The sequence below is a fragment of the Pempheris klunzingeri genome, chromosome 9 (assembly GCF_042242105.1).
Source record: "Pempheris klunzingeri isolate RE-2024b chromosome 9, fPemKlu1.hap1, whole genome shotgun sequence".
Taxonomy (NCBI): Eukaryota; Metazoa; Chordata; class Actinopteri; order Acropomatiformes; family Pempheridae; genus Pempheris; species Pempheris klunzingeri.
Window position 1 is genome coordinate 3,634,083 of NC_092020.1, and position 20,784 is coordinate 3,654,866.

Consider the following 20,784-nt stretch of genomic DNA (forward strand, 5'->3'; position numbering starts at 1 on the left):
ATGCAACTCCCGTCCTGACCCAGGAGTGCTAGCTTCTGTGTGAGTGTGTCTGTTTGGCCGGGACAACAGAGATGCTCAAAACAGAAATAAAGACAGGGAACAAAAGAGTGGTAAAATGTATAAATGGAGGTTCTGTAGATGATCTCCCAGCAGAGAAGAATGAAAAGAAAAAAGGAGAAAAGGGGAGAAAGGATGGGAAGAAGAGGAGGAGGAGGGACAGAGAGGGGGAGAAGCTGGAGGAAACCTTCCTCTTATGACACGATTGATTTTCTTTCAGAGGCTTGAGCCTGTCACTACTGAACACTTGGTCCCCCCCCCCCCCACACACACACATACACACACACACACAAACTCCGTGCCCTGACCTCCACGTGTGCCTGCTGGTCCATACTGGGTCTAATGACACCGGGGCCTCCCACAGATCAATACCAAACTGTCACTCAGCTGGCAAGCACACACACGCATACGTACATGCACACACAAAAACAGTCAGACAGATGCAGACACACACATACACACATGCAAGGTGGGGTATGCGTTTGCACATTTGTGTATGCTGGAAGCGATGTTTTCTACAACCTCAGCAGATGCCCCCCTCCACCCTCCCCCCTCCACCCCTTGCACACACACGAACACACACACACACACACACACACACACACACTGGACCAAAGCCATATTCTCTCTCCTCAGCCGTTTTCTCACCCTCCTGCTCCTTAACACTGAGCGTCTGGGTCCTGATGTAATATTGATGAGTGAAGATGGAGGCCCTATAAAAAGTGATAGGTCCTTGTGATTGTAAATTATAAATTGCCATCGATTTAACGTCAATGCCCACATACGCACGCATGCAAATACACATACAGACACACACACACACACATCAAAATAGATACTCGACAGCTCGTTTCGCTCAGGACAGAGTGAGTAGAGTTTGCCCACCCCCGCCTCCTTCTTGACTAACTTATTCCACGTCATTCACCACCATCACTTCCCGTTTCTTTTCTTTTTTCCACCCCCCCTTTCGCTCCCTCCTTCACTCTCTCCTCATCCTCAACAATCTCAAGCACCCATCCGCCTCTCTCCATACACATCTCAAGTGCCACTTAGAAAACCAGACTGGGGCTAGAGCCAAACCCTGCTCTCAGTGGCTCTGTGTTTGTGTAACTGTCTGTGTGTGACTTTGGTGTCTTGGAGTCAAGACCTCAAAATTAAAAAAAAAAAAAAAACACACATATCAGCCCAGCCACACATTTTCTTTTAATTCTGGACAAGCCGAATAATTTATGTCCAACTGAAAATCTGTTGACTGTGAAAAGCTCTGGCTAAAAACATTTGTTTGTCTCTGTTAAATCACTAATTATAGCCTGGCACAACACAGGGCAGATGCAGGCTAATTCACCATTAGGCCGTTTGGTGTTTATTAAACTTTTATAATGTGATCACTCTGATAACGGCACAATTGTTTCCCTGGGCGTGTGTGATTATACTGTTGTACCCCTCTGTCCCCTTGTAATGGCTCCCGCCGAGCGTGTGTGTATGTTTGTGTGTCCACATATGTGTGTGTGTCTTGGAGTTTGCGGAGTAGTGTTTTCCATTTCTCATTAGAGTGGCACAGACTCCTGCTGCAGGGTCAATGGAGGGGGAGAGGGTGTGTGAATATGTGTGTGTGTGTGTGTGTGTATCTGTTTGAAGGGGAGTGGGGTGGTAATGAGCGCAGGAACATAATACTACGGCGTCCATTAATGCTCTGAGGCAGTGACATTAGCCATACTTAACTAATAGAGCCAGTCTCTGCAATTACCCACTGTTATCTCTGCAGCTTTAGAGGGGAACCGGCTTTAATAAATGTTTGTAGTGATGTGATAAATGCCAGGTTTGCTCATTTGTAATCTACACTGCGGGACAAGGGGAAGCGGGTGGATCTAATTGTTTTCCTCCAGATTCGAGAATGTAGTTTAGCTCAAAAAAAAAAAAAAAAAAGGAAAAAAAGAATGTCTTTCCTTTTCAGAGCATTTTCCTCCAGGTACATCTTTCTCCCTCTCTGCTGTCTGTCTATCTAGCTCTCTAAGTCTCTCTCTACCTCTCTCTCAGCTCTCAGTGGGGTACTGTTACAACTGTCCTCCTGTCAAACAGAGAAAAGCAGTCTATACCCGACGCTCACCGTCACGTCTCTGCCTCCTCTTTTTCCTCTCCTCTCATCTCTCTTTCATCCCGGCCCACATCAGAGGCACGGCCGTGATTGTGTGTGTAAACATCTTGTCATGCTAACACGGGCGTCATGACAGAAGAGAGACGCGCTTCATTAACGGCACGCTTGTAAGTTTGTCTTTGTGTTTGAACGTGCGTGTGTGGGCTATATGTCTGTCCATACACACTATTTCAAGTCTGTAATAGTGTGGTTCTTGAATTTTCTAGGGTCAGTGACGGAAATATAGAGGAGCTGGATAAGCTGGGTTCTTTTATTGTACAAATGTGATACAGTTTAAGGGCTACCATCAGCTACAAACCGGCAAAAGCAAAGTTAATGCCTTCACCGTGTCAGATTCACTTTATACTCCTCTCTGATTATCTACCACAAAGAATAACGGTCAATTAACAAGCAAGTAATCACCCACTACAGAAAATACACCAATAATTTCACCTCCTTGCACACGCCTCACTCTTTTGGCAGTAAATCTTCTCTGTTTGTGTGAAGACAATAGCCAGAGGAAGAGAGAGAGGGAGTGGTGTAGTGACAGAAAAAGAGGGTACAGTGGGGAGGCAGACGAGAAAGCAGCGCTGTTAATTGTTTTCCAGAAAAAGGTTGCAAAGGTCTGGCCGTTTGAACTGAATGTCACCTCATGTAAATCACAGCCTCTGCGTTGGAGAAGCCAATAACCAGGATAATTAGCGTGGCTCTCTCCTGCGCCGTACTCAGAGCTCGAGGAAGAACACGCTGCCGAGGAAGAGTGTTCAAACGTGGGGAAGATTCCAAGTGTGATTAACCAAAAAACCGTCAGAGTTAAATCTGGAGGTTTGAGTGGGAGGACCAAAGAAAAAGACACATAGACAGTGGGGCCGATAGAGAGAGAAACAGAGATGAAGAAGAGAGACACATGGATGGGGGAAAAAAAAAAATCAGAGACAAACACAGAAGGAGACGCCGAAGAAAAGGAAACAAGTGAACATTCCTCCCAGCGAGGTCAAGCCACTTGGTAAACAAACAAACAACGTTAGCTGCGTGCACACAAAGGGGGTGAGGCGGTGTAAAACAACAAAGTGTCTCAGTCGATTGCCTACGCCTTACTTTGTCTCCCCTCATCAGTTACATAAACACAAACAAAGGCCTTTAAATTCAGCTCAGCTTTTTGAAGTGGAACAGTGACATGTGCTTAGGTCTCAATTGTTGATTAATGCAAAGTAAAAAAATATATATTAGGAACATAAGAATATATCATCCCTTTGATCGAGCAATGCTGTTGACCATAATTGTCTGCATGTTGACGTTGCTGCTTTACGTTTAATTACGGCAGAGACACCCCCTTGAAGATTTCCTTTTGTCTCTTAACATTACTACTCAAACTAGTCAAGCTCAGTGTCACCAAACTCATATATATAAGAGCAGATATGAATTGGTTGAACCATCATTGAAATAATGATATGGTTACTAAACATCCTTCATATTGTAGGTGCCTCAGGAAATGTTTTTTTTTAATGTTTTTAAAGAATATTAAAAATCAAAATCAAAATCTCTCATGAAATAATCAAAATCTAGTACGAGGATTATTCCTATGTTGCAGAGTCCCAGAACCACTATCACACTCTATATCTCTCCCTCCCTGTCTCCCCCATGCCGTGCAGGTTTTCCTTCCATTGTGGCGTGTGAAACTGAGAGCGCCGCTCACAGCGCCTGGCCAGCAATCCATTCTTCCTGGACAGATTGATGGAAAACAATCAACAGACTATACATCTTGCTCGGGCACAGCGGGTCATCAGCACTCATCCTGGACACCTGGACTTACATCCTGGGCTACAGCACTGAGGTAAAGCGCCAGATAAGGGGCTGGGGTGGAAACTGGCTCATAGGAAGTGGGGGCGCCAGGTTGGGGGTTATAGGGAGCTGGCATGAAGTGGACAGTTTACGCGCTTCCCACTTAGCAGAAATAATCAGTCAACAATGAATCATCAGTGAGGGCTGAGATCAGGGCGGCTGGAAGCCTTGCTGCTCGATGACACACTGGCTAAGCCTGTTGGGAGAGGAGGCCTGAGTATCCTTCACTGAGACGAGCTGGTGTGTCTATTCAATTACGAGCAGCAACACAGGCAGCTATGTAACACATTGGCTGTGAGAGAGCACTTAGTGGGCCATGTGCTAGACTGTCCACACACATCAGAGCACTGAGAAAACAAAGCATTGCTCCTGCCGCACACACATAACCATGCACGTCCGAATGTATAGCATCACACCGAGGGGCACACGCTCGCGCTCTTCACGCCTCATTTGAAAAGCAAATTGAGCGCATCTTCTAGGGCGAGTCCCGGACTAAATCCTGGAAAACGTTAGTCTTTCCTCACTTGCAGCACCACTCATGTTCACACGTCATACAGGAGACCTCTCATATGGTAAATATATCTTCATTCTATTTAAATCCCCTACTATCTCTATCTCTCTGTCCTGCAATTTCCAACACCAAAAATGTCTTAAATAGCTCTCAGAGAAGTAGGACGCTACTCATTTGGGTCAGGTCTGGCCGGCCAAAACCCTTCATTCTGGTACAGAACAAACACTGACACAAAGGCAGAGGGAACGGCCAAGGAGAGAGGCCAGGTCAAGCAGGGAATGTCAAGCAGTAATGACAAAGCAGTTTGCAGAGAAAATAGAGCTACAAAAGCACTATTTACAGAAGCTCTCGCCAAAAACCCCCTCATGTCAAGAAATACAGAACTTTTCACTGTTATGACATTTGTAAATTACAGTTTATATGCCCTTATAAACTATTTGTTACCTGTATTCAGCTGGGAAGCATTAACTAAACTGCCTATTAAGTGTGATGGCAGCTCTGTTTAGTTTATTGGGGAAAGAATTAAAACACAACAATGCAACACACACAAACCTAAGCATTAAAAATACTTATTTCCAGTGTGCTCCTCACTGTTTCCTCACCACAAAGCAGAAACAGCTTGTGCTAATTTGATATTTCATATCATGGAAACAAACCCATGTTTACTCTGAGAGTGACGTGTTAATTTTTTGTTGGGAGTTTTCCAAATGAAAGCGAGCCAGTTGTTGGGGGTGAGAGTGCTGAAGGTCTAGATGAGAGAGAAAGAGGCAGCGCTGTTTTAGAGGCTCTTCGACCTCCAAACTCCCTGCTGTCAATCAGCGCAGCCGTCTGTCCCCTGGGGCCGCGCTTTCCTCCAACCCTGGGGGGGGGGGGACCACCGCAGGGAAAAAAGAACAACCAAACAGATGCAGAAAGCTGCAGGTCGATGTGTGTGTATGTGTGCATATGTTGTGTTTTTGAACGCCTGTGGATTCTTATAACGGCGCATGCGTGGGTCTGCATATGTATTTGTGTACTGTGTGCGAGTTTATCTGTAGGTGAGAGCTGCATCTGTATCTATGTGTGTGTGTGTGTTCTTATATGTGTGTGTGAGGCGGATTTGTGAGGCAGCCAGCACCTGAGGGAGGGGAGTTCTGCCTGCATATCGATGAGCCAGCAACTCTGCCTCTTTGCCCCTGAGCCCTGCACAAACACCACAAGCAGCTCAGGGCCAGTCCTTTTCAAAGCCTCCCATAACATCTAATGCAGCTGTCCCCCATAAGACTGCACAAAAGAAACAACACGTCAACGAGAAAAACCAAAAACCTTTTAAAAGGGAAAAGGGCAGAGCCGAAAATCAAGGCACAATCTGACAAGATTTATCCGCCCCCAAAGAGAAACACCAAAAGAGAGATAGTGTCAGCCTCAGGGTCTCATGACTGTCTCCTTTTTCTTTTTGTCTTGGAGGGAAATGAGTGATTGGTGGTCAGACACAATAGAAAAGCAACGGTGAGGGAAAAAAGTGGAATAAAGGGGAAAGATTATCCTGCATAAATTAAAACCAACCCGGGATTAAGGAAAGAAAAGAAAAATTAATGAAGACCTCAACAGTCACATTGGACACATCAGCAGACACAGTTACGTGTCGCAGAGCTGTACTGTAAGTGTGTTTGCACCCTCTCACTCACACAGTCATGGATATGAAAGTGAAACTAAGCTGAGGGGACGGAAGGCGCTGCCAGAAAACCACATTAGCATCAAATGCAAATGAGAAGGGGGCTAATGGCTGGACAGGTGCAGACTGGGCCTCTAAATGACACACGCACACACACACACTTGCAGGCGCGCACACACACAAATGAGATGGATGAATTAAACATGGGTGGGCTCGGCTTGGGGGGCTGGCAGGGCTGACATAAAGTCAATGACATACATTATTCACTAGCACACGTTAGCCCAGCCAAGGCAACACATGACCTCTCACCCCAGGAAGTGCATCCAAACATAACAACCAAAACAATGAGGGGGTTCCCCACTACAGAGGGAGACGAAGAGGGGGAGAGTGACAAACAAGCTATGCAGCAAAATGCATTAGCTTGGAAAATCAAGTCCCTGAAATATTGCTGGGTACAAACTTTTGCTCCTCACAGGTGTGTCAGGTGATCCGGTGTGAAACCAAACCAGGTGTAGACCCACGGCAGGCCAGAGGTGAACCAAAACCTGGTCCACAAATTCTAACTGCCCATCCTGAAGCTGAGATTCAGTCCTTTTTACTGGCTCACAGAACAGGAAACTGTCGGCCATGACATCATCCTCCCCGGGAGGAGCACTTCCTGCCGACATTCTTCACTCAAGACACACACACACTCGCCAGGAAATGGCCTCTATCAACACACACACATACTTTGGGGGAAATAACCAACATTGACGCGGATACACAAGCACAGACACGCATGCAAGGAAATGGGCCACATCAACGGCGGGCTGCAGGAGTGTGTGCAAACGCAAACACACACAAGAACACACTTGAAAACAGCTATAAGCCTGAAATAACATCGGCTGTGTGTGTGTGTACATTTGACACCTCCCTCCCCACCCCGCACTGTGACTGGAAAGAGGAATCATGGGATATGCGGGGCTATCCAGTGGATTGTTATCTCTGGTCGCAGAGAGTTTGTCTCCCCCCTCCACAGAGGCTCTCCCTGCCTGGGGGACACCCTGTAGCAGGCCTGGGGGAGCTGGACGGGCAGGAAAGGGCCACAGGACACAGGTGGTGGAAGGAAAGAGAGGACACATGGGGCCGGAGGGACAGTCATACCCCCAAAGCGAGTAGGGCTGAGAGATTAGTCCACAATTATGTGGATGCAGCAAGTAAATTAACAAAAACTGTTCTGTGGGGAGATGAATTCAAGAAAAGCTATGAGGAGAGATAGCAAAGGTGTACATGGGTGAGAGGGAAATGTGTTTGCGATTTGAGGCCCATCCAGGCACATGATAGACTGACTAGCAGTGGCTGCATATGATTAACCCCACGCTAACCAGGAGTAATGGAGAGAGGTGGAAGTGGAGGTGGGGGGGTTAAGGGCTCCCCTCATATTATCCTGCCTCTGTAAGAGGCTAAAGTGGACCACACATGTTTCCCTGGGGAAGACATGGAGAGGCGCACAGGAGCTTCTCACCTTTCAGCTGCTTCTCCTGCCCAGTGTCAAGCACAGACACAACATGTCATGACAAGGGCTCTCTGAATCTCTGACAACTCACCACCTCAGAGGTTAAAGACATAAAATATGGCATGAGTTGTCTCCATCTTCAGGACTGACTGATATTCAGATCAGACGGACTTTGTAACATATCTCGGATAGTCAGAGACGATGCCACTTGCAAAATGTAATGCTGCTGCACCCGTGATATTCCTAAACCAAGACAGCATGAAAGGAGGACAGATTGTCGAGGTTGTTTTGTTCAGCTACGACAAAAAGCTAGGAATGTTAAAGTGCTTCTCGCTATCATAGCCTAAACAAATATGCTTCATAATTAAAATCTGTATCATGCCGCTTGTAGATACTTTAAAGCCCAAACAAATTCTCTTTTCAACAGGAGGCGAGATAAAGAGAGGGGTGAGAGAGATTCTCCCGGTGAGCGAGTACAGTACCCAGAGCGCTGCCGATCCACACTGTACCAGATTTGTTCTCCTAACAATCAAATAAGTTTCTCATTAGCTGACTTTATTTTTCCTCATTCCTGCGGTTTTGCTGCAGTGGCCTGTTTCTCCCATCTTAACGAGAGAGAGCTAATTAGGCAATCAGACCCATTACTCTTCCAGAAGAGTTAGAGCTAGCCCAGCTAATTAGGGCTGTAAAATCTAATCATCTCTGCGAAACAGCAGAGGGCTAACGAGCCCTTATTTAACGAACTAAATAACTTCAAGGGTGGAGAGGGGCTGCTGATGGTATTTCTTTATGAATTTGAAGGAGGGGAACTCATGGTAATTGAGTCAGTTTCACCCTCACAGTTGTTTGTTTGTTTATGAATCCCTGATTATTACAACTGCCAAGAATATATTGGTACTAAATGAGCAAACGTATAAACCCTCCTCTCCTTACTCCCCTTCAGTCCCCCCTTTAAAACAAGCCAACCCCCCCATTCGCTCTCCTCTCACCTGACCTATTTTCCTGTCCAGAAAGAGTGCTCACTGGAGAGGAAAACGGAGATATTGCTGTTGTTTTCCCTCCCCCTGTTCTAATTTGTTGTTCGTTAACGCTGCCCTCACACCTGAGCCATTGAGCGTCAGGGGAATACCGCCAGCGAGCGACCACAACACATGCTCAGTGTGGGAAAGCTGTTCACAGCAGAGCTCAGCCTGTTTCACCAAGGTGGCTCTGCTCAAACTGCGGCAAAAAGTTTAACTGAAACGAACCAGGATGGTGACCATTATAAAAAACAAAAAAAAAAAACAGAGCAACATAGTGCACAGATGAGAAATTCAACAAGTACACACACATGAAAACAAAAATCAGAAATATGGCACAGAGTGATGGGCAGGCGTGTTGTCTGAGGCCACGTGGTGGGGTGCAGCTGTCTCAGGGAGCGCTGAGGTGAGGCCTTCCGCTTCACTGGAGCGGAATGAGGGTGGCGCACGCACACACAAACTCACACACAAATTCATGCGCACACACACACACACACACACACACACACACACACATACATACACAGGTAAAGAGTAGCTTTTGACAGAGAAGCAGCAAGAACAGGACAGCTGTGTTCATCAGATAGCACAGGTCACTGCCTCATTAACACACACACACAAATAGGCTACACTCAAATGTGACAAATTCAAATCAGACATAAAACCTACATAACCTATGATGCGCTTCATTTTACCTGACAATGCAGTTGTTTGGACAAGTTATAGATCACTAAATACTCTCAAATGGGAAACATTATGGAAGTTTTTACTCCTATTCGGTCCCGAATGGAGCTACCTGACATCTGCACACTCCAACAATTGCTCAAGTAGAAACGATTAATTTCCCTCACACTGTATGTCCTCATGTGTGCCGCATGCAATGCATACAGCAGAGGCCGCACTGTAAATCTACAGGGCTTCTCTTTTTTCCAGCTGACTGTAAATCATGCGAGTCGCTGCATCGGTCAGAGCTAGTTTATGAAAGCAAGAGAAAGGTGTACACTCAAAGAAAAGTGTGTGTGCGCAGGAGTGTGTCTGCGAGTGTCAAAAGCGGCAGCTTAAGTACCACACTCAGCCCAGAGTGAGATTTATACACCCAAACACACACGCACACACACGTCCGGCTGTAGCTGTAACCCTAACTGCTCATCAGCTAAGTCATCAGCCCAACCACACAAACACTGTTTGACCACACTTGAAGCAGCAACTGCTCTGTGATTGCTCCTCCACTTCACTCACACACACCACTGAAATATTATTTACTGCCGTTTCACACATTTTGCTTACACAGTCGATTATGGTCGCTGAGATTTAAACAACCTGCGGCCTTCTTTTAATGGGCTTGCAGGTTTTATTTCTCGGCCATGTGGAAAATAGCTCTCATCTGTTTACTTCACTCAAGATTTAAATGAAATGTTGTCTTGATTTCTTTACCTAGTGTAAAAGTATGTTTCTGTTCTGTGCACAGTTCCTGTTTGCATCCCTCCACAGTCACACGTGCTGTGTTTGTGTTTGCGATGACAGCGCAGCATCACGCCAGCTGAGGTTAAAGGGCAAAGTTTGCTTACCTGTCGATGATGACAGGGTCTGATGGGGTCTCATTCCTGTTGCCACAACTCTTCTTATCACAGCATCGACTACGGGGAGGTGAGAGAAGAAGGGGGGTGGGGTGGTGGTGGATGCAGAGACAAAGAGGAGTTAGTCACAGACATGTGAACAACAGAGAAATCAAGATAAGGTCAAATCAAGAGCAAGAGCATACTGAGAAGAGAAAAGGGTGTAGAAGGGCGTGAGACTTTGGTCAAGTTCAAGAAACAGCGGGAATTGGATTTCTGTCAGGCTCCTCAAGGTAAGACTGGGGCTCTAGCTCTACAGTAGGTGAGATCAGTGGGGCGATTTTAGGAAAAGTTTGGAGGCGAAGAGCAAAAGCAGTGAGCTTGAATGGAGGCTGGATACAAACTTGAATTAGCCTCCAGGGCTCAGGTTAGCTCCATTTCTGTCAGACATCACACAACCACACATCTTATGTTCTCTATTTTTCCTCAGCGCTCGTCCCCTCCCTCTATCCCGCCTCTCTCTCTCGCTCTTTCTCTCTCTCAGAAGTGGGTCACAGAGTGGTCCCACTGGACCTGGGGAGTAGTGCATGCTGGGTAGAAGGGGGTTGCATACTGATGTGACGAGTCCTTTCTGAATCATTTGACTGCACTACAATGTAACAGTGTGTTGTGTGCCGTCAACCCCCCCACCCCCCCACCCCCCATTTCCCCCAAAAAAGTATCATCGCGTCTACCTTTTCTTCTCTGTCTGCCCGTCTGTGTGTACTGTATGCCTGTCTGTGTGTACCTGTGTCTGACTGCCTGAGTGCATCTGATGTATGGGTGTGTGTGTGTGTGTGTGTGGGAGGGGATGGAGAAAGACACAAAAGAGAGTGAGAGAAGAAGGGAGAGAGACTGACCCTCCCCCCTACTTTCTGGAGTCCCTCAGGACAGGAGGCTTGGAGAGCCAGATCAGATTTCTGATCTCGACCGTTTCCTGCAGCATATGAAAACAAGTGGTCTAAATTGCCTTGTGTGATAACCAGGAAGTGGCTACACTTTGCCACCAGCCATTTTTCTCAAACTCTACATGTATTTCTACCTGGTTTGTGAGGGACAATCAAACGCTGTGTGATGCTTTTATTGATTGTAAATGTGCGCGTCGGCCGCTGAGATCTACGCTTGCTTCAGTATATTTGACTGGGTGTGTGTGTGTGTGTGTGTGTGAATGTGTGTATATTACGTGTAATTCGAGTCTGTCCCCCTCTGCACATAGCTCACTGTCGGGACACAGCAAACTGCATGTATTACACAGACTAAGGAGGATGGGTTTGAGTAATGAGCTTTTCCTTGTCCTAATTAGCTGAACATGAGAGGGATGCACACACACACATATACACAGACACATACACACACATATCCCTATCAACAGAAATAGGCCAGGGCCCATCTCCCCAACCCACTTTAAGGAAAATGATAAGATTTCTATTGTAATTTAGCAGTGCTGCTCATGTCTTTGCCCCCTCTTTACACCAACAGAGACACCTCCAACGTGAGAAAAACATTCATCTCCATCCAGATTAGAAAACATCGGCTAGACGCATAAATTGTAAACAGTTGTGGCCGTATGCGTTTTGTCTTACCTGCACATGATCTCATGGGTCAACAGGACCCGACACATCTCTGGGTTTTTATCTTGGCCCTCATAGACAATTGCCTAAAATAAAGAAATAAACAGAAAATTAAAGAAACTGTGATTTATATTTTTATGTTGGAGTGCTGAAAGGGAAAAAGTGAACTACAATGCAGGGGCAAATGAAAAACAGCAACGTGTGTGTGTGTGTGTCTTTCATCTGGGAGTAGTGTTGTCTATCTGGCAAATGTGTGTATCGTGGGAATCCAGTCCTTCTGAGCAGGAACGCTCTGTTCTGAGAGAGACAGTAAGAGAGAGAGCTGTGTGTGTGTGTGTGTGTGTGTGTGTGTGCGTGTGCGTGCGTGTGTGTGTTCCCCTGCGTGTGCATATGTGTTTGTGGGTGCACGTATGTTTATATGCTGTGTACAGTGAGCAGTTGGACTGCCAGACTGGAGTATAGTGCACCATCTGGTCCATACAGCACAGCGTCCAAAAATCTAGTCTGGTTACCCCTCCAACCCCACTCAACATGCTCTCCAGGGCTGTGATCACCCTGCACACACACACACATGCACACACACACACCGATAAGCATGCAAACATACACACACTCACACAAACAACATCCCCTCCTACTCCTTTCATTCTAAGGCAAAACTCTCTTCAAGCCTAATGGCACTAGAGGCAGAATTGGCAAAACAAAAGACCAGATATCAAAACAGCGCTGAAGAGCCTTATTTTCTTTGTTATCTAATTCATCCTAACGAAGAATTCCCTCAGTGTACGTCAGCCCACATGTGCTGTTCTGTATTTCTTTGTGTGATTGAATTGGCCATAACACACTCAGGGATAGTTTGTTCTGTTTCACATTGAGGAAATGAGGGTCAAGGTCCTCAAAGAGTGAGCTGGCATGCATCACTGTCTCTCTCAAACACTAACACTAACACACAACAGCTTCTGCACCTCACCAAGATATTCACACACTTTATGCGCACAATCACACAGCCTGACACGCGCACACGTACACACATATATGTATACACTTCCTTATAAAAACACACACACGCACACACACACACACACACACCATCCCCACTTACTGGCTGCTGTGCAGAGGTAGAGTATGAGGACACATGTCCTCTACTTTTCTGGGCCTCTGTAAATGTATTCCACAGGTAAGACAGGTCGTTTATCACGCCGGCTGTGCTGTGCTGAAGTTGAGGGTCTCAGACACAGGCATGCAGCGGGGCGAGGGGGGGTGGTGGAAGAGGAAGAGGAGGAGGAGGAGGAGGAGGGGGCGGTTGGAGGTGGGGGCAACATTCAGACCAACACAACCACCGAACTGATGCACAGTTCAATTCTTAGACCCAGTAGTTTAATGCAAACCTCTTACCTGTTTAGTCATAGAGTCAATGAGCCGAACATACAAGTCCTGCTCTGTCCTGATCCCTGCAGAGAGAGAGAGAGGCAGACAAATAGTTAAAATATAGGAGTCATATCACATGAGGCAGAGCTTTCCCCATTTTTCAGATCACAGCTTTTATTCACTCTGACTCTTCATGGAAACTGAATGAGACCAAACTGCCACTAATGACTCAGTATTTGCTGCATGCTGTCAGTTTGCTTGGAACTTGAAAATGTCACTTACTTTCTCTACCTGTGTTTGATTTTATCTCCAAAAACATTTAGCAAGAACTTAATTGTGAAAATGCTCAGGGCAGGAACAACCACACACTTTTTAAAAAAAAAAAAATCATAATCAATATAATTTCATTATTCAGTGGAAGCACCAAGACCAAATTAAAAAAAAATGTTGAACTGGGGGATTGGAACCATTTTATTCTGCTGTCTTCTTGGGCTGCTGCTATATTTGCTGTGTAAAGCATCAAGCAAATAATAATAATAATTTAGTAATCCTAAAAATTATGTGTAAATAACATTTAAAGCATTTTACTAAACAGATGAAGCACACTGGTGCTTCATGATGAACAGACAATAAACACATTAAACTAAACACTCGATCAATGACATGACTTCCTAAAACATTTGTTTCCTGACTTTGCTCACTTTGATTTGAGTATCAGTCACTCGCTGTTTTTGTTACTGCTCTATTAAAATAATGGAGGCGACACTCACCGTTACTGTAGAGCAGCTGAAGTCTATAATGGATCCCATTGTTGGTCTTTTCCCCCGTCGTTTCCTATGAAAATTAAACCAAACAGACTCGGTCAGAGCAGGCAAACCATCTCCTCCTGGGATTTTTACTGGATTTTTTCATATTTTTACATCACTAACGTCTCTCAAACTGCGATCAAATTTTAAATCACTTCGTTTCTATCATCCACAAAACTAAAAGAGAAAATATTTGTAATGTTTGAAACTTGGCCAACTTTTCTTGTTATTTGACAAATTGTTTTATATTAATATATTCAGTTTATCGATAATCTGATATTTTCTTTGTTTAAAAAAACTTTTTTTTTTTTCTTTACAAATAGGCCTGTTCACAACTTTATTAACCTATAGCCTGCTGGAAATTGAAATTGTTTAAAATGATGTAGCCTAAATTCCATGTAACAAATGTAATAATAAGAATTTAACACATTTATTATTTCTCTATCCCATAAATCTAAAAGCCTAATATTAAAATGTGTTATTAATGCTGACCAACAAGAGGAGGACACTGGGATGCAATAAATGATAAAGAGGCCGATACTAAACGCTGATGAATAAAACACACATTTAACGTAAAACACTCACATTTAACGCCACTGGCAAACAGATCAATATTACACTTGATCGACGTATCAAACATGAATATTGATGTTTGTTTAAAGAACTGAATATCTTGTCCGACAACACCTGCAGGAATAAGCAACACGCTGTGCTGACGGGTCGTAAATTCAATATAAGTGACAACTAGGCAGAGAAGTGCTCGTGCAAGTGATGCACACTTTACAGTAAATTCATTTAAAATAGATTTCGAAGCTTTTGTAATTATTAAGACAAGCTAAAATAATCAGAGGTCTGTGCGTCTTGCAGGAAACCACATGCAAAATTCACAGGAGGGAAGCCTTCAGGACCCACGATCCCTGCTGCGTGCGTCTGGCCACTTTGTTAACAAACGTCTGGTAATTTATCACTTTGACCCGGTGGACTGAGTCAGGCAGCACACGATGCATTAGAAGTTTATTTTGAGGGGTTTTATTCTAAACTCACACATGCTCACTTTTGTGCGCGTGTGAAATGTGCAAACTCACCTTTTCCTTCTCCACAAAGTCAACATAGGTGGTTCTCTCTATTTCCACCGGCTGGCCCTGTCTGTCGTATAAAGCCAGGACGAAGTGGAAGAAGTTGGACTTGCGAAGGTTGGAGGGCGGCTGTTTCTCGAAGTGTGCCCGAGCGAGACCCACTCCGCTGCGGACACAAGCACAAACCAGCACCATCCACAACGAGGGCGATTAAAAAATAAATTCATTCAACACAAAATGCAACACAAGAGAGATCTGCTTTTACACTCCGAGCTACAGGCGCGTATGTGCCCGCCAATGTCCGTTCTAAAATTCATTAAATACGTACTGTTTAATTAAAACCGCTGTCTAATGCGGACGGAGTCTGCTCAACAATAATGAAACATGACTGAAAAATATTCAGCTGGAGGCCTAAAAGGGTTAAATCTTCTCATTTATGTTACGAGCATAATTTGAGCAGATCAGTTGCTTTCATGTCGATAAAAGTGTGAAATTGTCATTTTAAACTTGACCAACTTGAATTTTATTTTAATTCTTCAGGAAAATATACTAAATCCAAGCTGGAGCAGAGGTGATTTTTGCATGCTGTGTATTAAAAGTAAACTGCCCTGCTTTTATCACGTCTAGAAAAAAAAAAAAAAGAGGAACAGCCATCAAATCTTAAACGCAAACTCGCAGAACTCTCTCCAGCCAGCAAAGTTAATCTGAGCCTACATGGAAACCCTGCGAGCCTAAAAGTGCTTTGGGCTGCCTCCACTTCCCCTCCACAAATATGTTGAACCACTTTGAGCCTCGCACAGCATTTAATATCGTGTTGGACTTCTGAGCTAAAAACTTATAAAGCCAGCAGGAACAGTGGTTATCCAACAACTACGTCCTCTGGGAACGTGTGCTGCCCCAAGTGATACAGCCGCTCCGTCTTTTAACACCGCAGATCTTTACGCGCTCTCCCCCCGGTCTCCACGCCCCGGTGTCAGCGCAGCGCCAAGGCCGCCTCAGGCTCACCTCTGGGCGGCTGTGTTGGCGTCCAGCACTCCGGCGCCCTGCATCCATGTCCGAACCGCGTTCATCCCGGCCACCATGGGCTCTTCTTTCATACTACTCCCACTCCTCTGGATGCTCTCGTGGATGCCAAACATCAAAACGCACCTTCACACTGTCGCTATCTCTCTCTCTCTCCTCTCTCTCTCTCTGTCTATCCTCCTCTCCTTGGCTCCCTCTTTTTTTCCCTGCCTCCCCTCCTCTTGCGACTGTTTGATCGCGCTGTCAGAGGAGCAAAGTGGCGTGGTCTATTTCACTTGGCGTTTAGTTGCGCGTGTGCTTCTCAAAGTAAACAAAAGATGCGACATGTGGAAGGAAAAGGGGAGCTGTCAGCATCCAGGGTTAGCTGCACCTCATGTCAGCGACTCCAGAAGAAAAAGAGGAGGAAGCAGCGGCTATGAAGATGAGCAACGTGAGAGCGATGAAAGGGGAAGCGCAGGATGAGAGGCTGCACGGAGTTGGCGACGGTCCCCCGGATCAAGGTGCAGCTGACAAAAACACAAGCAAAATGTCAGTTTCTGCAACAAACAGTCCACAGTGAGAAGGAAAACCAAGGAGATGAAACACGTTTCAACCTCCTTCGCTCCGTTTCCTTGTTTACAAAGTCTTCTCCTCTGCTCAGATGAATGAAACGGAAGATTACGCGCAATTAAGAGGCAGTCCTGGGCAACGGCGGCTCCGCACCTCGTCAGCTCCTGCTCGGGTGATTTGCGCTCTATTCTTCCCTGAGGAATCACTTTGGACCATCTCTGGGATGCCAAACAGGAGAGAACTAGTAGGTGAGGGAGGCGGGGTCTCCGAGCCGAGCAGGAACGCCCCCAAACACAGTTAATAACACGGACAATCAGCCGTCCACCAACCCGACCAGCACGCTGCCCGCCCGCCTGCCTGCTGTCCCCGCCTCGTCCCACGCAGGGTCCCGCCCCAGCCACTTAGCCAGAAGCTGTGTGCGGTGTGTGTGCGTGAGTGTGTGTGTGTGTGTGTGTGTGCCAGCGTGCGCTGTGTCTTTTTTTTTTTTGCATGTGTTTAAAGATGACAATTAATGCATTCGCGACTATCAAACATCAGCTCAGGGGAGGACATTAGTTTAATCCCCGCAGTTCGCCCGCTGAGACTAAAGGTTAGGATGAAGAGGAGACCCGGGGCGGTTGTAACATCCATCGTCTGTTTGCTGCGGTGTCACTTGAGCTGCAGCTATGAAAATGTGCCCGAATCTGTCCGCAAAACAAGACGAAACAGAGTCGCATCCAATTTTCACACGAGCATCAGATAAAACAGATTTTTCTCTCATTATTATGTGACAATAACGTGCAACAGCGAAATGAGAGGAAACAGTTTGAGGAACAGTTGCACCACTTGTGTGCAGATTTAATTGTGCCCTACTTGTGTGTGTTTGTGTGTGTGTGTGTGTGTGTGTGTCACATTAATTCAACATTAACAAATGAACATCAGCATTTTAATTTCCCACATTGTGCACGAGTGTTTCTAAATGAAGCTGTTTTGGGGGAAGAAAAAAAAGAGACTTAATTTAAACATTTAAAATGAAACGTAAACGCTGTCTCATGTGAACTGAATCAGCTGTGTTGAGCAATCTAAATGCTCACTCAGAGTATCAACTCTGGAAGATTAAGAGCTTAACAAAGTTTCAGCTCACCAAAAAGCCTGGCAGCCGCTGCGCACATTTTTCTGTTACAGCCCGATGGTTTGAAATTAGCTTTGATTAGATGCATTACAGAAATCTTGCGGGACTAAGTGCTGAATCCAACATAAATATGAGGATTACAGCTAAACTGCGCTGTGTCCCGCCGTCCAAAAAAATTGCAACTGGTCTAAAATAAGTGCTCCAAAACAAAAATAGTAAAAAAAAAGTGTGAAATGAAAAATTTGCATGGGTGCTCACAGAGCCGTGGAACTGCACAGTGGGCTCACATGCATGAAAACTGCAGCCTGCAGAAAGTGAGGATGTTACAGCGCTCCTTGTGATCCCCATCAGCCCTGCCACCCCCAACCTCCCCCCCCCCCCTCTCATCATTACTGAGTCATTTCAAAATTGTCAAATTGAATTGTCTGGGGGCCATCTGTTCAATAAGGGCTGTTTGGTTCATGTTAATGAAATGGAAAGAATGAGTGTCGTTTTTGTTTTTCGGGGGGGGGGGATCTTTGAAAATTAAGATTTTTATCAAGAATTGTTGAAATGAATCAGTCTGACACGTTGATGTTGGAATCACAGTTGCCCAACAAAGCGCCTCAGAAAAAAAAAAAGTCATACCAAATGACAAGATTCACACTATTTTGTATAACATAATTATATTTGTGCAACTCTAACAATCTAAAAAGGAGTTTTACTGTCATTTGAGCGGTGATCCTGTGCAGCAGCCTCACACATGAGAGTCTCGGCCACTTGCAGGGTCTGATAAATGCCATAAACGGTCAAGGTTGGACACCACACCCCCGAAATCATCTCATCATTGTCTACAGCTGTTTATTTATGTCTCCTGCTGTGGGAGGAGAAATGTGAGCGCCCCACCACGTGAATACACGATACAATAAATAGTGATAAATAAAAGCAACGTGAGGTAAAATGTCTCTCACTCTCACACTGCCTCACTTTTACGCGCGCACACACACACACACGGTCAGAGCGATCCTTCAGCACATTTGTTTGATTGTGGCCGGCTCTCTCGCCATGATCTGTCTGCCTTGGTCGGCATGCGGGCCAGCACGAACACTCCGGGCCCCTGGGATGGCATATATTTATATCCCCGAGCTCCAACACACGCTGTTAGCCCAAATATCACTGTCTCAGTGTCCAAAAACAGAGATGTCAGTTGGGGCCCGATGATTCAGCCATGTTAATACTGTGTTTTACTAACTCCGTGGCACCCACACGTGAAGGTTTGCGAAATATCCCCGGCCATTACGCACAGGTAGGAATGTGAACGATGCAAAAGTGTGCGTTCGTGTGTGTGTGTGTGTGTGTGTAGGCCACGACTTCTATTCAAGTGTCCACATATGGGAAGGCTATTAAAAAGCCCTGCGTTATAACTCTATTAGACATTTTGAAGTAAGTGATCAGAAAGGAGATGTAGGCGCTGCCGCCCGCCTCCTGTACAACCACCAGATGTTCCCGTAAATCAAAAGGTTGGGCTGATGATAATAATGGCCCGACTGAATTGAAGACTCATAAAAATGACTAGTTGTAAAACTCAGGCATATGCTTTTGAGAATGGGCCTTATGTCTAACAATATGCTCTCTAGTCGACATAAAAGACGACAAATACAGACGTTAACTATTTAAATATGAAGACAAAATAGCAGCAGAATGTAATGTCTTGATCCAGACATAAAAAACAGTGTTACCAAAAGAGTGTGTACTTAGTTTCTGAAACATGCAAGGACTTTTTTTTTTTTTTTTTTTTACCGCTTCTACACCTACAGAAAAACAGATTTCAAGATGAAATCAATGAGAAATAGTTAGCACTACTTGTAAAAAAACTAAAACAAATGGTAATAATTAGGAATGTCTGACTTTCTGGTGAACACTTCCTAGGGATGACCTCTCCCACTCTCCTTCAGGTGACTGAGGACCTGTCAAACACAGACTCTACCCACTGTATTTGGTGCTATGTTGCCATCTAGTGGCTTTAAAACGACACTGCACGAGGGAATTTACAATATCCACCAAGAGGCACTTGTTTTCTCAAATGTGGCACTTGCATAGTAAGTAGAATGCAGATAAATGCCATCTGTCCAGTTCTCTGTTTCTCTGCGCCCATTAATTAACATGGTCAACAAATGTGGACAAGGTCAATGAGACTGTGGATTCATGAGAACAGGTTTTGAATGTAATTGATCTTGTAGGCAACACCAGAAGATGAACTGGAGGAATAAATCACATGGATTCAGTACAAGTCAGTTGTTTCCTTGCAGGGGGATTTAGCAGATCCTTTCAGAAGGTCTAGATTTTGTTGTTCTTGTTCTTTGTTTCGAGTTTTTAAAATCAATGACTGGTATGAATTTTTGGGATTTTCTGATTTGTGTAGGGAAAAATTGTCACGTAATACCAGTTGAAGGAAGAGGGCAACTTCTCTATTTGATTTCTAAGATCGTTCAGCTGTGTGTTTGCTTTCAAAACGACCAAAAGATGAAACTTTTGGTGCATACTAATTGTGTGTCATTTATTGTTTTTAATGAAAAATGATACACAGTTTTAGCGGCTCTCAATCTGTTTGGCTTGTGACCCATGAACAACAAAATTGCGTCCAATATATTTAAAACTCCTCCTCACCAGTCCGTCTGTGAGCTATGACTGCTTCAGCCAGAGACATGCAGTTGATGAAATAAATAGTTTTTGAATAATAAAAGATTAGAGGACAGTCTGCAAAAACAGGACAAAGATCAGATTTGCATCTTTTAACTGGATCAGTCTGTCTAAATGGATACACAGTGTTTCCTCTATAAAGGTGTAATGAGATGCCTGTGACTTGACTGGGTGAGTTGCTGAAAATCTGTCATTGCTTTGGTTAATTAGACTAAACAATAAAAATTGAATAACTGAAAACGACCTGAGTCGCTCACTTCTTCTGTGTGCCACAACATAACTTTTTGTTTTGTT

At 44.9% G+C, this 20,784-nt stretch overlaps 1 protein-coding gene across 3 annotated transcripts in view; it reads right to left on the minus strand.

Moving 5' to 3' along the window:
* The window catches only part of ebf1a (EBF transcription factor 1a), a 52,037-nt gene extending 35,725 nt beyond the window's left edge, over window positions 1–16,312 (minus strand). For all 3 annotated transcript variants that reach the window (XM_070836358.1, XM_070836357.1, XM_070836359.1), the window contains exons 1-6: window positions 16,134–16,312; window positions 15,138–15,294; window positions 14,017–14,080; window positions 13,274–13,329; window positions 11,891–11,964; window positions 10,281–10,349 (exon numbers count right to left, since the gene is read on the minus strand). In XM_070836358.1, the coding sequence (XP_070692459.1) occupies window positions 10,281–10,349; window positions 11,891–11,964; window positions 13,274–13,329; window positions 14,017–14,080; window positions 15,138–15,294; window positions 16,134–16,267 (554 nt within the window). In that variant the 5' untranslated portion in view covers window positions 16,268–16,312. The remainder of the gene's footprint in view (window positions 1–10,280; window positions 10,350–11,890; window positions 11,965–13,273; window positions 13,330–14,016; window positions 14,081–15,137; window positions 15,295–16,133) is intronic.
* Window positions 16,313–20,784: the final 4,472 nt, after the last annotated feature.